The sequence below is a fragment of the Calonectris borealis genome, chromosome 2 (assembly GCF_964195595.1).
Source record: "Calonectris borealis chromosome 2, bCalBor7.hap1.2, whole genome shotgun sequence".
Classification (NCBI taxonomy): Eukaryota; Metazoa; Chordata; class Aves; order Procellariiformes; family Procellariidae; genus Calonectris; species Calonectris borealis.
The window spans coordinates 96,712,401-96,730,350 of NC_134313.1; the positions used below are offsets into that span (position 1 = coordinate 96,712,401).

General features: G+C 43.7%; 1 protein-coding gene across 12 annotated transcripts in view; it reads left to right on the forward strand.

Moving 5' to 3' along the window:
* Positions 1–17,950, forward strand: part of RREB1 (ras responsive element binding protein 1) — a 127,238-nt gene that overhangs the window by 62,953 nt on the left and 46,335 nt on the right. For all 12 annotated transcript variants that reach the window (XM_075142648.1, XM_075142644.1, XM_075142642.1 and 9 more), the window contains 2 exons: positions 700–789; positions 2,144–2,307. In XM_075142648.1, the coding sequence (XP_074998749.1) occupies positions 700–789; positions 2,144–2,307 (254 nt within the window). The remainder of the gene's footprint in view (positions 1–699; positions 790–2,143; positions 2,308–17,950) is intronic.

Below are 17,950 nucleotides of genomic sequence, written 5' to 3' on the forward strand. Positions count from 1 at the left end.
CATAATGTGTTCTTTTTGAGTCACGTACACTCCTGCATTGTCACCTCTTTCTCGCTATGATCTCATCAGTTCTTGCAAGCTTCAGAAGGGTTGGGCCTGGCCAGTGTGCCTGGATGGGATGCTTCCAGGAGAAACACAGGATGCTAAGGGAAATGGTGTTGGTGATTCAGTAAACGCCGCTCTTCCTTCTGAGTCAGCCATGGAGCAGAACATACAGCCCCCAGAAAAGGGCACTGAGGTAGTGCCTTGCCATTGAGATGGGGTGGAAAACCTGAAGTCCTGATGACTTGTGCTTATTAAAGATCTTTTGAGAAGATTAGTGGCGTTTGCCCACATATTCTGGCGGTGTTCCAGTAATTACTTTCTGCTCACCTAAATTCCTCCTGGCAGTTTGAGCTGGTCACAATAACTGCCTTCACTTCCTGTCCTAAACTGCTACTGCTGAGTATCCGTGCACTGTTAAAACAGCTGCTGTACTTCTGCGCTAGTTGAAATGGCCCCTATTTATAAATTCAGAAGTTTCTGAAGCTTCTCTGAGGGATCTGTCAGGATGATAAACTTATGCGTGCAAGTTGTTCTGTTAGCAGTGGCCTTTTGTACTTAGGATGGATTATATTTGTCCCATCCCCAGCAGTAGGAGCTTTCGAGTTCTTTTATATCGATATTACTTCTGATTTTTTTGTTTTGTTTTGTTCACAGGAAACAAAAGAAGAGAAGTCTTCCTATACCTGTCCTCTGTGTGAAAAGATTTGCACTACACAGCACCAGCTAACTATGCACATTCGTCAGGTACGCAGAGTACAGCGTCTTGATAATCTTACTTTTAAGAGTGTCTGGTTTGCCAGTATGCGTCTTGCAATGGTGAAAAACATTTGCATGTCCAAACCAGAAATGCTTCATTATAATTTTATTCAATTGTTTTGCTTTTATTTTAGCCTTCCCCTTGTATTTTCTTTAAAAAAAAAGACAAACAAACCCAACCCTGAGGTGGGTAATTTTCCTCCCTTCCTTCCCCAACACTCCCACCCTGCAGTGGCTCAAACAAGGATGTGTGTCCTGTTCTGCATAGCTTAAGGTATCCCAAGGATCCAGAAAACCACTTCCATCATGAGGCATAAGTCCTGTTTTCTTATCCTGTTTGAGTACAGATCCCTTTACTGGTCATGCAAATTAAGAAGCAGGAAGACACAATTTTTAAATCCTCTCAGTGTAGAAGAGTCTCTCAGGCCTTCACAGGGTATAGCAATTTTGGGAGGCAGAATTAAAAATATAGTTTTTTAATGGATGATGCACTTTTTTGTCAGCTACAGCTACAGGCCTCTTCTTGCTCCTCTTGAAATATATGCACACTTTATAAGGAGGTTTGGCCTTTTCTATGTCAGAAGGTTGTGCTTTGAATGCTAAGCTTGTGGCTCACCACTGTGAGTCCACTACATACTTATTACTTCAGTTTTCCCGCCTGTACTGTAACTGTTACTTTTTTTTTTCCCTTAATCTCCTGGGTGGGTTTTTTTTTTTTGGTATGTGAAGAAACTTCAAGTCTCTGAATGCAAGTAAGAAAGAGTGGTACGTATAGCACAGTAGCTAATGGCCGTATTTTGCATTTGGTAGTGCATTCTTAGGCCACAGAAGTCTGCATATGCACTCAGAAGCAGTTTACTTCTGTTTTCTTACTACGCAGTCAATTTGAAATTAATATCTTTAAAGAGTATTTGTTTTTAAGTGTCTTTCTTCTGCCATGAAGTTCATAATTACATTTTTTTTTCCCCTTACCGCTCACCCAACCCCAAACCACTGCACAGCTTAAAGTATCTCAAGGTACCTTTGTCTGATGGGTTGTTGCTGGATCCCTTTCTATCCCCTTCTGCTGCACACCTAGCAGAAGTGATGCATGTGGCAGGCATTGCAGGCTGTATGAAACAGCTACTTGTGCTGATACATTAAGGAGTTAAAAATGAAGGGTGGGGGTGGAGTTGAGGGGGGAGGGCTGGGGAGGAGAGGTGTATACAGGGCACACCTTAATATAAGGGATTGTGCTGAGTGGCTCTTTAAAGCTGCTTTTAAGATATTTATAGTTCTCGCTAATATTTTACTGGCACTTCAGAAGGGGCATTCAATGAAAAAAAATCATTGCTTTCTCTAGCATAACACTGACACTGGAGGGACAGACCATTCCTGCAGCATCTGTGGAAAGTCTCTGAGCTCAGCGAGCTCCCTTGATCGCCACATGCTGGTGCACTCAGGTGAAAGGCCTTATAAATGTTCAGTATGTGGACAGTCCTTCACCACCAATGGAAACATGCACAGGTGAGTGCTGATCGTGACCCAGGAGTTTGGAAAGGATTACAGGATAGGGGGCTGTTTTGTTTCCTTGGAAGGACTTGAAGCTGACTAAAGACACTTACTTGGGCAGAAAATCTGGACTATCTGTGATCTGCAGGTATGGCATGACAGACATATACACTACGACTACTGAGATGCTTAAGTTGTGGGAGGAAGTCGGAATTGAGAAAGGTCTTCCAGCTCTCTTATCGTACTATCAAGAGTTGTTACGGTTATCCAGAAGTATTGCTTTTTTGGTTTTGCTAGTATTATTATTATTATTTTGACAAATGAGATGGATTTTTCTCAGAGGACAAAAATATATAGCCAAGCTGTATAGAAGCTTCTAATTTTGTAGCTTCAGAGTTGTGGATGCAAGTGTATTGGAACATCTGTGGTGGTGGTGTATGTTATGTACTTAGGTATCCAAGTGCCATCGTGAAGATGCCTCTTCAGAATAACTGATCTTATTTTTAAATACATACATCAGTACTTGCTTGTACTGTAAACAACTTACTGCACTATTGATCTGGGAAATTCTCTGTAACCCAAGTTGCCAAACGTATTTCATGTAGTTTCCTTCGTAGGGATGTAACAATATGTACCGTTGTCAACTGGGGAAACAAAATGTTAAATCACATGAATGTTCCTTCCTCTCTCTCATCCCCCGATTCAGTATTCATTTATTTGCATGGGTGGAACACCTCAGAGCTGATTAAGACGACGTGAATTCCCACATAGCTTTAGTCCCCATATCAAAGAGTTTACAACCTACTAAGAAACTGCAAGACAGGTGGGGGAAAGGAATATAGCTTATAAGCAAAATTATGAGAGTGATGGTTACAGACTGGTTTTGTGTGGGAGGGAAGGGATCTTGTTTCCTTGATTATTACCAGTCATTTTCCAAGCAGTGTGCTATAGGTGGAATGAAACGGATGATTTCGGTGACAATAGGAAAGATAACGTAATGGCGCACAAAGGAAGCAATAGTTGCTTGCAGCTTTACCTTTTCTGTATCATATGTCCAGGTTAAATAGTTACGTGAAAACAGGAGAAACGGGAAGGAATGCAGTTGTGTAATTCCATATTTATTTAACTTATACTTGATTGGAATTGGGGAGAGTTGGAGAGAGAGACGTAAAATGAAAAGGGAAAGTTACACAAAGACATTCAGAGGAGATACTGGCCGTGGGCATTGAATAAATCACACATCTGATTCATCTGACCAGAGGTGTTGCGAGCCACATGTTTGCCAGACTGGGTCATTACTCTGTCTGCCGTGAGGAAGGCAGAGCAGCTGCTGAGTTGCAGCTGATGCCACTGTCAGCATCCAAGGGTGAATTCCAGTGTTGCAACTCTGGGGTCGTCGGACACTTGTGTCCAGGTCCTCAGCCCAGGCTGCACGCTGAAGGACTGCTTGTGGGATTTGTTTGGCTTTTTGCTCACTAGGCATCTCCTCCTCCTCTCCCAGAAGCAGGAAAGGGAGGCTTCCCCTGAGACTTGACTCCAGGCCTATCAGATGTTGATGTAGTCACCTTTGCTTATGCAGGTTTCCCCGTATAGCAACTCTTACTGTGCTTTAGTAGCAAATTCGCCAGTATTTCCAGGCTCAGTGACTTGCCCAAAAGAAGTAAGTACAGATCAGAACCTTCTGATGAGAAGATTGTGTGGTTTTAAATTTTTCTCTTAATGAGATGGTGCTTGAAGTTAGCAGGGTGGAGTGCTGTATTTACTGACTGCACTAAGAAGGACCTAAGTTCATGCGAGAAGAATCTTCTTATTAAAAGTTCTTTCCATCTGATAGGTTCCTGTCTGCTCTGTAAAACTCCTTGTGTAGGCCGCACCGCAGCAGCTTGGTGGGACAATGCAGAAACCTGTTACTGAGCTTGGTTTAGCCCTGCAACAAGTGACCCCAGACCCATGAGAGGCAAGATCCTAGGCACACTGAAACAGGCTAGTTTTGCTAAAGGAGTGTTGTGGTTGGCAGGACTGCCACCAATTTTTTGCAGTGAATAACCTTTTCTTGTTGCTATAGCAGACTATAATAGTGAATCCTGTTGCTGAAGTATAAAGCATGAATGTGCAAGTAGGCAGATGAGGATAAATGCAAAGTGAAATGAAATTTGTTATCTGGTGCTATGACACACTCACAAGGAAGATGTTCATTTTGCCCACTGGGTACCTCCTTCTGAAACAGGTATTTCTAGTCTAAGATGGTGTGAAGTAAATTCTTTCATAGGCATCTCAAACTTAGCTGTAGCATCGGGTCCAATGGCCTGCCAGTGCTGCAGCTGAATGCCTCTCGCATCACATTCAAAACTGCTTCTGCCTCAGGATCCCGGAGCAAGGACCTGCTTGCCAGGTCCTGCCTTGTGTGCAACTCCCGCAGGCCTTGCTTGTGGTGGTGCCGTGTCTGTTCTTCCGCGCCAGCTGGGTGATAATACAAGTCCATCTTTCTCTGCTTTCGTGCACAGTTCCTTTATTGTTTGCTATTTTTGTGCTACAGTATCTAGGTAGTGACAGATATATGCCCAAAACAGCAAAGAACAAGATTTCTAACGTGCCCCTGGTAGCCAGCATGGTGGTATCCCTGGAGCATCGCACAGAGTGTGGGATCAGAGAGAGAAGTTGTAGGCTTAGCAGAAAGTTGTGAATGTGCTGCTAAAGAATCAACATAGCTTGTGAAGGTCCTGCAGGAGCCTCCCCCAGTATTACAGCATTTACATCAAATAAGCTTGGTGCACGAGAGAGGAGTGAGGGAGAAGTTAGTCTGCCAGTATCTGAACAGGGGGAAAAAACGTATAGGCACATACTACATACATCCTCTCTTCTCTTTCTCCCCCTCTGCCTTGTTCTGGCTCTTATTTAACTGTCTATACTATTTTTTTAATCCAGACTTTTAAAGGACCTTTTAGGGGAAAAAGTCCAATGAAATGGTTTTGTCAAGGGAAATATTGTGCCATAGGAGTGCTTATTACTGTTCCGGCAGAGGATGAAATTTCTGATCCATCTTTCCACCTCGTAGCAGCCAGGTCATTAGACATTCAGCTGAGCAGAGCAGGGAGGGAGTTTTGGTTGCTTTTTTGGGTTAGAAAATATCAGTGTTGTTACACTCTCAAGGGCCCATCTTCTCCGTAAAAAGTAATTTTTCTTCTCCCTCACTTTATTAAGTGAAGGGAGGAAAAGACCCTCCAGAGCTCTTAGTTATTGTTCTTTTGCATGTGGGCAAAACTTTTTTGCAATAGCCAGACGTTTTGTGGAGTGGGAACACTCTTTTTTGCCCATCTCTTCACTGAGTAAGTCTAGCTGTGTTGGGGTGTTGCGTGTACTCTTTACCTGTTAAATTGATGCTGCCCTTCCTGACTCCCACAATACATGCAACACTTCATTTGTAAATGAGTCATAGCCTCTCACATAAAGTCCAGTTTCTTTTTGTTGTGCTCCTTGGCTTCTTGTCAACAAGTCAAGTTGAATGGGCACAGCAGACGGGTGGAGGGGGAAGGTTCTCTTGTGCAGCACCATTCAGAAAAAGAGGTTAAAACCTGCTTCCTTTTCTGACCAGGGTGACTCTTGGCCAGGATTTTCAACAGGGAACCATGAGGCCAGGGTGTCTCAGAAAGCTCTCTTATAGCTGCCAGACTGCTCAGAAGTGGCCTGAGCCTCCTGTGAGGACAGTCGCTGTTGGAGAGAGCAAAGGTCTCTGGAGAGTGCTCAATGTCCAGCGCGAAAAGCTGATTTTCTCATTCTTCCGAATGTGCCGTCAAGCTGCCTGCCTCCGTATCAGTGCTGCTCCTACTGTTTGGGGAGGGTTGTTGCAATGTGGTACAGTAACTGGGAGATCCATCAGTGTCTAGTATCAGGAACAGGAATTGCTCTGGAGGAGGAGGGCTGGAGACGATGCTGAGTTTTTTACAGAGATTTCTTTTTGACCACTACTGGAAAGAGCAAGTCGTCTTGGAAATAGCAAGCCTTCTAGCATCAGGGACTGATTTGGGGGCTTCGGGGGTTGTTTTCTTGAGGCTTTTTAGGAATTTGGAGGAAGGAGTTAGATCATAGTAATTTTGAGTTCAAAATTCCTGTAACTGGAATGGCACTGCGATGATCAGTACAAAAGAAAATCTGCAATTTAGGGTATGCTAATCCTCACACTTTTACGCTAGAGACACTATGGCTTTCTCTCAGTCACAGTAAATTAAAGTTGAATGTTCTCAGATCTCCAGCAGGAGCATAAGCTATATGGAAGGAGGGGATGTGTGTGTATGAAGAGTTTTCTGTAGCTCTGAAAAAGCTGGGGATTTCCAAAGTAGTGTCTCCAATCAATAGATTGCAACTACTAAAGGCTTTCCAAAGGCTTTCCATCTATACTGTCATGGTAGCTCTCTAGGGAGTTTTATCTACGAATAGTGCCAACTCTGCGGAGCCCTTTTGGGTCTAGACTCTGCCACCAAATAGGAGGTTGCAAGCCTCTTATTCCATTTCCACCACTGCATCTCCCCAAAATACAAACAGAGAAGTTAGGCTGCTCCTGTGGGGTTTAGTGGTGGTGGTGGTTTGTAAGCTTTAGCAAGGGACTTTGGGGTAGAGAAAAGACTTTGCTTGACTTACTGAGTTGCATTCCAGTAGAACATGCATCAGGCTTCAGGGGGAAGGACGATGCCTCCACTTGCTCTGAAAGGGTTTCCTTTGGGGGTAGGAGACTTTACCAATGGCTCCTTTTCCATTTCTGTGACTGAGGATGGTCTGTGCCTGTCACTTTAAAATCACATTTTCCTCCCTGCCAAAGACATGCTCTCCATGCAACTTGAAAATGTTAATAGGATATAAATGCCAGAAGGGAGGCGAGAAATGACCTTCCTGCCAGTTTCCAGTGGGTAGCTATTAAAGGCTCTGTGGCAAGTCTGAAAAGGCTAAAGGGATAATATATGTATTTCAGCCACAGCTTCCCCAGTTTGGTAAACGAAGTTGCAGTGTCCGGGGCTGATGTTCACCAGGCTGTCTGTATAAGTGCGGTACTAATGCAAACTAACTGAAGTGTTTCATATGAAACCAAAACGTCACAGGTATCTACCTTCTTTCTCTCCTTCAGCTCCTTGCTCCATACCTAGCAAAATTCTTCATAATGGCCTTTTATTTACATCCTACTTAGGTACTTGTAGGCTGTTTATGCACCATCTCAGGAACAGGTCTCAAAGTTTGGGAATTCTTTTTTTTTTTGGCACATGCGAAACACCACATGCAACAACCACATGCAGAAGTCTTTGAAACTCAAATTGGAAGATCTGGATCGCAGAAGCTATGCTTTGAAGCATGCTTACAAAGGGTCCTATCAAAGAAGGTATTTCTTCTTTTAATTAAGAAGGCACTTTCATTCTCAATCTTATTTTCAGTGCTAGATAATTTTCCCAAACTTCTCTTTCTAATGCACTGTGGAGAGACAAACAGCTGTTTCTGTTATCAGGGTATGGTACTATTCTGATGTTCAAATTAAGTCTTTTTTAAACAACCCTTTTTGTGTGTGTATATGTTGCTGAATGAGTTTTTTGAGAAAGATAAAAAACGCACGTGCTGGAGGGTAACCTGTGAATTTTGATGTTTTAGCCGGCCATCTTCACTGGCAAATGAAGAGCGTACGCTTGGTGAAAATTGTAACGTACTGGTTGGAAGATGAGTATTGGATCCTGATAAAGGCACAGGGGTTGAGATGCATATGCTTTAATGATTTCCCTGCTCTCTTTACCATGGATCTGTGTTTCTCCGGCAGGCATGTTACAGGCTGCCTGTGACTTTGCAAATATCCAATAGGCAGAGTGTCCTCAAGATCTGGCTGGATCCATCCTCTCCCTGCATTCCACCTGTGAATTGCTCCTGTGTTATTTATGGCATTGGCCCGCTTCCCGTACGTTGTGTATGCTTTGTAGGGTGCAGTGCAATAACAATGCCCAGCCTCTAAGTACAAATAGGATCTCTGCAGTCTAGCATGTGCAGTCTGGCATTTGCTGAAGATGGGAGTTTTTGGAGGCAGAGCATAGCCAAATGTGATGATGAGCTTTTTTTTTTCTGGAAGAGAGGAACTGCCTTATTACAACCGGGTTTGGTTTCTGGTGGTTTGCAAAGATGGCCAAGTGGAAATTTGGTGTTAAACATTGGGTAGCTTTGAAAAACTGAACATACAAGACCTGGAAGCTAAAAACAAATAGCCAAGGAACCCGCCATGCTGAAAATGATTGACACTTCACGTGTGTGAAAAGGCCTTCTCTTACTGTCTTGCACAATAGAAAGGTCTCTTTGGGTGTATTACAGGCTTTCAAATCCATTCCTTATACGCGGGGGATGATTTTACCACTGTCAGCCTGCTAGTGAAAGATAAGCTTCAGCAAATGCAAGTACCCTAATTCTTGAGCAGGGATAATGAACACAAAGGACTAATTTCTGCTTCTAGTAATTGGTAACTGTAGTTGTAGGAGACAAGCGAGATGTGATACCTGTTTTGGTTTTCTTTGCAATTAAAAAGTGTTTCTTACATTTTCGTTAATACATTTGGTAAATAAGGTTGGGGAAACAGGTGGAGAGAAGGTTTTTTTGGTCTTTCTCCTGTCAGCAGATATATCCAGAGTAAATGTTTGGTATTCTGCTGGGATTCCCATGTTTTGAAGAAGATTAAAAAAGAAAGAAAGAAAGAAAAGGTCAGGCTTTTTCAACAACAATATAGCAGTGAGAGTCTGTTTCTCTGTGTCTTTGATGAGAATTAGAAGACTAAAGTATTTTTAATGGTCCCAGGCAGAAACTTTTGTCTGTATCACTGTTGCTGAGTAGATTGGTCATCTTTTGTAAAGACTTTATATAAACTTCTATTTACTTCACATGACGCATAAATAGGGTGCTCCAAAAAACCTCTCCGTGGATATCTTCAGCGGTAAGAGACTCTGAAGGAGCTCTTGTGCCACAGTACCTCTGTGAGCTGTAAGAGCTGAAAGGAGATGCCATGATTTCAGACATGTTACACGCTGCTTGTAGCCTTGGACAGTATCCCCCTTCAGTTATCATTAAAGAACAGCAAAGGAAGTTAACACAAAAACACAAATGCTGAGATCTGATTAGAATCAAGTGAAGCAAGGAAGTGCAGAGTTAAGATTTATACGCTGACCTTAATTAGCTCCATTGTTCTGGAGAACCGAAGCGTACACAATGAGGAACGTTATACTTGCATCTCCAGAGCTCTTCAGTACCTAAACATAAGAAAGACTTCAGTGTGCTTTTCAGTCCTAGATTTTGTGTGTGTTGTCTTTAAGTAATAGCTAAGTCTGATCTTGTGCTTTGTAAGGTTGTGGATTTTTATGTTTTGGTTTTCTGCAGGCAAAAAAGGGGACATGCTGCTCTCAGTAAGTTTAGGTATCTGGTGCAGCTTGTGCCGAGGGGAAGGTGGTCTGTCGTAGCAGAGTAATACCACCCTCCTCACGGGCCATAACATAAATCTCTGTATAACAGAGCGTATTGAGCGTAGCTTAGTGCTGCTTTGTTACCCATGTCACAGTTCAAATGAGCACAAGCCACTTGACAGATTAAGACTCTAGTCGCAGAGCACATGGCAGCGTGAGACCTTGATCTTTCCGCGTAAGTACCCTTTCAGGAACATCACCTCCTCTGAAGGTTTAGTATTCTCAGGGATGTTACCTCCCCTTCTCACCTTGAAGAGCTACAAAATAAATACAAGCCTTAACTTAGCAAGCACTAGAAAATCCAGGCGATCTTTGTGAGGACTTGGGGTGCTTTTAGTCCTTTGCCGTAAGCCTGGCATTAAGGTGATTCTTGCAAAGATGTTACCTCTCAAGGTTAACAAATAACGTGTTGTTTTCTTGGCATTTCGGTTGGTGGTTTGTCTTCTAGCTTGTACTTCGGTTGGGTGATTCTGTGTAGAAAATGCTGGTGGTGAAAAAGTTTGCTGGGAGAGTTTGTATGTTAAGGTAATCTTCGCTCAGCCTGTTGTGCGTGCACATCAGAAATACTTGCATCGCTCCTCTAATGAATGCGTGTTCACTCTGTTCCTCCTGTTGTCTGAAAAGACTCCTGGGCCAAGTACCCACGAGAATGAGGAAAAAGTCTATCTCAAACTGCTTTTGTGGTTGCTGTCGTTCCACCTTTAATGTATGTCTTCCAGCTTTACCTTTTCTCCCCCCAGTATCTAACCTGCTCAACCTGTTCTAGTTCAGCATGCTGGAACCAGCAAACTGCAGAACGTACCCCCTCTCAGGGTCAGCAGGTTTTTTCCTCTTTCTTTTCTCCCCTCTTTTAAAAACAGGCTATTCGCTAACGGTAGATTGTCAGCATTTGGGGAAACTTTTCTAGTGTAAAAAAAAACGCTGAGGGAATCTTGGAGTTTGGGCTTAGCCAAGGCCTTTCACTTGGGTTTTTGAGCCATGATGCTCCCCTGCATGATGCACACAGCTTAGGCAAAGACATGGTCTATAAAGTAGTAGTGCCATTATACAACTGGTAAATAGCACACAATATGCAAATACTGCTTTCTGTTTCTTGAGGGCGTCTATAGATTGCTGAGTTCTTCAGGCTGCTCTCTTAGCTGAAGTTTTCTAAACAGTCTCAGCGATTTTTTAGTAAATCCTCAGAGTCAGCTCTCCAGTCCTTCATGTGGAACGGTGTCTTAAAACTGAGGTGGTGTACAACTTCTGTGTGGCTTATTTTTGACATCAAGCCATCTCAATGTGTCATCTTTCTTGACAGTTTCAAACTGAGGGTAAAGAGAGTAAGACAATCCATATTGCTCATGGACTGCAACGAAATTGATTTCACTTGAGGGCGAAAGTTCCCAAACTCCTGTAAAATAGCACAAGTCGTGTGGGGACTTCTCTTTCCAGCTACTACGCTTGACTAAACAGACATGTAACAAAATGTGAAGCCTTTTCCTAGTGCTTCTCTGCTCGATGGGAGAATGCTGTGAGATCACCGCTGGTGAGGAAGGAGGACCACATGTTCAGGAACAAGAGAGGAAATGGGCTGAGCACGTGAAACCTCTTTTGCTAGGATGCCGTCCTCAGCGCTGGGAAAAGTTTGCACAACTTGTGTGTGTGCAGTGATAACCCCTTACTTCCTTGCCCCTCAAGTCACTTGGTCACTGCTGATATCAGGGTGATGCGGAGATCCTGCTTTAACGAAGATGTGCTTCTTTTATCTAGTGCAGCTTCCTTGCTTGCATGCGTGCGTGTGTGTGTGTGCCGGGGGGAGGTATTCGGCTCCATCTGCGCAGCGTCCCCAGCGTTGCTGTGGCCGTCTTATTTTTTCCTCCTTGAGCTGTGTGACGCAGCAAGTTGTTCTGTGCTGTGTGCCATCGGGATTGCTCAACAGTGGAGTGTGAGAGGGAAGCAACTGCATGAGGGCTTTGCCTGGTTCTGGGAAGTAGCTGGGGCTTATGTTTGCTTGGTTGGTAAAGGGGTGTGGTTTTTGGGGGGAGGCAGGACGTACCTGGGACTTCTTCAACCGTGTTTGCTCTTAAGGGTAAAAATTTTCCCCCTTCTGACATCCTTTCTCTCATTTTCTCTCTCTCTTTCTCCCCCCCCTTTTCTTCCTGATGCTGAAATTTAAAACTGCTTTAGTTGTCCTTACTGTCTAATAACATTTTTTTCTTTAAACATGAAGTTCCCTGAAAAATCAGCAATGAAGTCATTGACTAAGGTTATATACCGTGATAACTAAAGGACATGCCTGAAACAAATTTCCAAAAAGATGAAAGAAAACAGCAGTTCAGAATGTCCCAGGCCAGGTTTTTGGTACACTCTTAAAAATCTTATTCCTGCTTAATTTTGTTGTTGTTAATAAACTTTTGTCTCCAAGCTTAAGGAAGTACAGAGGCCTCAGAAGGATCTTGTTTAATACTGTCCCTTATGAAAGAGTTTCTTACGGCTTGGGAGTCTCCTTGCAGTATTTGGCATTGTTAATTTAGGTCTGCTCTGAATTTAATGCAGACTGTGGGCAGGCAGTTTGGTGAAGTGATACTGGGAAGCTCACACTGCATTTCCCTCCTCTTCTGCCCTCCCTTATGCAAGGGTTGATGCGAACTGCAAATGAATGCTTTCTTTTGCTGTCCTTTGGGAAGCTTTGCTTTGGAGGCATGGCTTGAATCACTTCCCTGTCACAGCATCATCAGGCAAATATTTGTCTCCCTTTTTTCCTTTGAGGTGTTCTGACAATGCTGCTGGTAGGGAACAGGAGTAACTTTGAGCCAAGCTGGGAATGCAGTTCTATCAATCTCAGCCTGTTTGAACTTGCTGATTCTGCGTAGCAAGTAGTTGCTTAAATGTGAATACAGCATAATTATTCAGAAATGGCACCCCCCTTCTTTGGATTTGTAGATCAGTATCTTTCCTCTCACTCATACTTACAACTTGCCTTTATTCACAGCAAAGCAAAATTTTACTCCAGGATAAAAATACAAAATGCTTTGTGTGCATGTGTGTGTATCGTATATCCTTAGGTATCATGTATTGGCAGCTGCGTGGCACTGGTTAACTTTGCAGACTGTCCTGGTAGCACTGAAAAGGGATTTCTAACCTGTTATTTGAATGTAATCACAGGTGGCTTTTGCAGCCTTAGCGCACCCAGCTAGTCTTGGTGGATCTAAATAATAATGCTCATGTCATCCTAATGATGCTGTCTGCCGCCCCGCTGTAAGGCTATTTTTGCTTTGCTGGGAGAACCTCATTGCGCAGGGAGATAGACAGCGCGGCAGCCCGCACTGAACTTGGGGGGATGCTTATGGCACGTCTGTGCGGCACCTTGGGCTGCAGCAATTCCCGGGGGGACGCCAAGGGAGCTGCTACACCCACATGCCGCAGCATGCTGCTATGCAGGGAGGCTCGCTGGGGCCAAGTTAGCCATGATAGACAGAGCTAATAAGCGCTGGGGCCTCCATGAGGATAATGAGCCGTGCCGCTGCACCGGTAAGATTGCAGCGCCTGGGTGCTGTGGGGAGCGCTAGCTGGGGGATCTTCTGCTGTGCCTGGTAGCAGACGTGCGGCTAAAATGAGTCAGTGCTTCCCAATCTGATCCTTCCTGGGACCTGTTCGCCCCACCCTGCTCTTTTCACTGCATGCGTTGCAATGGCTTTCTTACTAGCGTAGCCAAGGAGATTTCTTACTGTTCAGCTTCATTTTGTTTATCCCATGCTAGTGTTCAACACTGGTTACCAATATTTGGTGGTACTTGAAATTTGTTTTGAGATTGCTCCGCAGTTGTAAGAGGGCGTTTCCCAAGTGGTTGGGTTTTGGTATTGGAACGTCTCCTGACTTGCTGTGAAGTGTGCATGCATGTCGGAGGGCTTTTTGGGTCATTTTTGGGTTTTTTTGAGGATACAAATAGCAAACAAGCTAAGAAGTAAAGACAAACAGAAACTCATCCAAGTACAGATCGTGTCTGATTTGCAAAATTACCTGCATCTTTCTGGTTCCTGTGATTACAACTGGCAAGGGCTGAGTGGATTGCTCTCTTAAGTGGGTGATGTTGGTAATTAGCACTGGAAATATATTGTCAATACAGATTCTCTACATGTTTTAACAAACAAACAACTGACTAAACTCTTTAACCCAAGGGTATAATGTTACTGCACTGTTGACTTAAGTTCCAGTCATATTCACGAGACTCTTAAGGGAGGGGGTTAGCAGCAGTGTATTAAGTGATTGCTCCTAAAAATGCTGCTGCTTCACTTTCTGTTTGTTTAGGGTTTACTTCCCATGCATGTCAAATGGCAGAAGCTTTGAAGAGGAGTTCGCTGTGTTCTCCTACATTTCTAGACAATTTGGGCTGAAGTAACATTTGTTAAGCAGAAAGAAACAAAAACAGTGACAAAGATGATATGACCTAGAAATCTCTCAAAAGAGACATCAGTGTAATTTTGAAGGCTGTCTTCTCTTACTCTGTGAGCCATTTTTCATTCCATGGGGCCTGAAGAATGTCATGATCCAAATTTCAACCTGTCTTGGATGCATCCTGCACTCCTGTTGGTTCTGATACAGTGGCACAAAGTTGAAGCTTAGACTTTTTTTTTTTTAAACAGAGTTTTTTGGTCATGTTCTGAATGATAGACATGCTTTTTTACTGTAAATTATTGAAAACGTGTTTTTGATTCTCTGGAGATTATTTACTGTTATTTGAAGGTAGCAATGTAAGTGAAAGATCTCAGGGAAGAAAACAGTGGAAGAGGTAAAGCAGTTGTATCTGCTAAATTGTACTTAGGGCATCTGACCAGCTCAGTCCTTCCCAGACTAGCTTGGTGAACTTGAGTAACTCTTTACATTAGAGAAGGAAAAAAAGTATATTTTAAATAAAGTGAAGGTTGGAAAGCACTGATTTTTATTCTTAGTCTCTGAATGGCTGGATGTGTGGCTCCCTTGTCTTTAGATAAGCATCAGATGTATGAGGATCATCCCCTTGATTTTGATATCAAACTGCTCAGAAATCACGAGGGAGATGAGGAACAGCCATGTGCAATACAGCAGAGTATAGGGTACATCTAGTGGTAAAGTGGAGAAACTTAGAATAATATGTGGGATATGAAGCCAGAACCTGAACTTGATACTGTCAGATGATCTCTCTGGACTGATAATGCCCGGATTCATTGGCCTCCCCACTGCGTTTCCACAGGCGTGGAGACATGAGAGAGGAGGAGGGTGTTTATACATGCACTGGATCCTGCGCTCAAGAATTAATCTTGATTTAGATGCTGGGACTTTCCCAACCAGGCCTCAGTGAAATTGCTTGCTGCTCCCCCTCTGGACATACTGCTCCTTCTAATCAGACCTACCTGGCATAAACCTCTCTTGACTGAAAGCCAGCAATGCTTGTGCTGCCATAGTTATAAGGGAGAGGCTTAAGCCTGGACCCTGCTCAGAGGCTGCAGATACACCCTTTTGTTTCACACCACCTTTTTGCCTGGGTCTCCAAGCCAGGCAGGCCCTTTCTCTTAGGGATGTGGAGCGCATCAGCAGCTGTGGAAACCCAGGGTGCAGCTACAGTGTGGTTTTTCTCCCCAGAGTTAGAGGTAAGGGATTCCCACGCATGCTGAGGGATGCTTCCTTCCCAAGAGCCAAAGTGGCGCTGATCAGGTTATCTGCATGCAAAGCAGGAGCTCCTGGTTTTGTTCATAATTCAGTGGGACCTGGAGCTGGGAGCAGCTGCGTCTTGCAGTTGCCTCTTTCAGGATGCTTTGACTCCTCGTTCTAGCCTTGAGCCAGCCAGTCAAAACCTGCCCACGTTCTGGTTTTGGCATTGAAGCTGTAGGCTGCCCTGTTTCAAGACCTCCAGAAAGCTTATATGATCAACATACAAATCCCCTTGGCATTAAGAAAATACAGCAGCCCTTTTTGGAGATGCGGTGAAGACTGGGATGTGACCAGCAGGAGCTGCATGTCGCTTCAGCAGGACACATGCTTTCTCCCCCCCCCCATCGCCCTCCTATGAGTCAGCTCCCTTAGGCACTGATCCAACACCATCCACGGGGAGAAAAAGGAGTAAAGCACTTGAGTTCTGCACTTGTTTATTATTACAGAAGTCTCTTCTTCAATGTAAAGTAGCAAAGTATTCACTTGCTACTGTTCTGGTGGAATAGTCACCCTTCTGTAATCACGCTCTGCGTCAGTGTGGGGCTGAAAACTTTTTCTGCCCATTTGTTTTAAAAAAGGAAAGAAGCTGGGAGAATTGTTGTACAGTATCATCTTAGTCATCCTGTTCACGTGACCGTTAGAGGGGAGAGGAAAGTTGTGGCAGAAGAGGAGAAGCGGAAGGTGATTCTCATGGGGAGGATGGAATGAAAGGCAGTCAAGCACTTGAAAAATGTGATTTTGTTGGGAGGGCTGACCGGCACACAGTCATAGCACAGTTGGATCCTCTTGGCTCACCTGTGAAATTCCTTGTGCGAGGGGGAGGGAAGAGATTACGAGGAGAGCTTTTTCACATACAGCTGTGCTGTGAAAAGCATAGTGTGTAGCAAGTTATCTGCATTTTTTGCATAGCAGTTCTTAAACGTTAAGAGATTAGTTCAGAGGTGGATCAGACCTTGTTTGGAAAAGACTTAATTTCCTCTTTCCATTTCGGAATTATTCTTTGCAAATTCTTCTGGCTCTCTGTCTGGTCTCATTTTAAATAGAGTTCCACCACTTTCTCTGAGAGGTTAATCAAGGCCAGCTAGCACTTAGTGCAAGGGAGTCCTCCCTCATATTAAGCTCAAATTTTTATCTCCTTCCTTTCATCCTGTATATCGTTGCATTTTAGTGTTCCAGCCTCAGTACTGTCCAAACATATGTGTACTTGCATGCATGCTGGGGAGACTAATAACCACCATATGAAGAGCAGGTTTCAGGGCTCTTTACCTTCCTGAGCTTCTCTGCTGTTCTTGGGTTGCTCTGCAGGATGGCTCAGAGCCACAATTCATTGATATAAATTAGAAAAAAAAGCCACGGTTCATCTGCTGTGGCTCTGGCTCTCTTCTGAGCTGCAGTAGTGGTCACTTCAGAGCTGCTGGCACATGTTACTGTAACTTGCATCTGTGGCTGAACATGAGCATTTCTGTGCATGTCATTATTTTGCCCTTCTTTTTTTGCACTACATTCTCACTTAAAGTGTTGAGTGTTTATCTTTATTTTTTGGAACTGACGAATGTCGTATCATTTTCTTTTATCATTGTAAGATGCTGAAAGCCCGGCTGACTTACGAGCCTGGCTTTCATGTTCAAAGTATGCCAGTGTTGTCAGGCCAAAATATGTTGTTATAGTCACAATGGGAAAATAACTTCTAAGCATAACTTTTTTCCTGTTCTCCTTGTATCTTGGCAGGCTAAACTGAGGTTGAGCATTTTCAGCATTACATATAAGATCTAATCAAGGCAAACTCTTCTAAAGGATCTCCCCCCCCCCCCCCCCCCCAATTACAGTTAGGAAACTTTTTAAGTAAAAGAAGCCTTGGTGAAGGGAGTGTTTAACTTTAAAAGAAAGGTTGTGGATGTGGATGTGACTTGGCATCTGCTGCAGTTCAACCCAAGTTGGGTGATAAATGTTTTCTCGAGGCAGAATGACATCCATGTTGCAAAGTAAAAGAGAGATGAAGATTGTGTCTATCCTTTGTACTGCTTGGCTTTATCTTCCCGCTTATCTTGGGCTGTAGCTCTAGTAATCTTTTTCCTCTCCACCCTTGACTTGATGTAGTGAGACTTGCTTAACCTGCCAAAGGAACAAACCTGCTGGCTGTAACATGGACAGGTTGCGACTCTCCTTGAGAACTCTGGAGCCTGCTGCTTTGGTTTCAGATTTTTCTTTTTTCCTTAATGATCACATGCAGGGAGCTATCACAGCGGCTGTGATATTTGACCTACACAGTAGAAGTCAAAGGTGCAGTCAGGGTGTCTTCCTGTTTATAGCTCAATAGCTCGGGCTGTTTCCTTTCAAATATGCAAAACTAAAACATGAAGGGATTACTACATTCCTTGCTGTGGGTACGGATTCTGCTCTCGCTTTTAGGGCATGGCAAAAGTGCGCGAGTTGCAGGAAGGAGAACTGCAAGCTGGGGGCAGCCGATGACTTTGATACCAGACATAGCAAAGGCCTGTCACTGTGGTGCTGCACCCATGTTA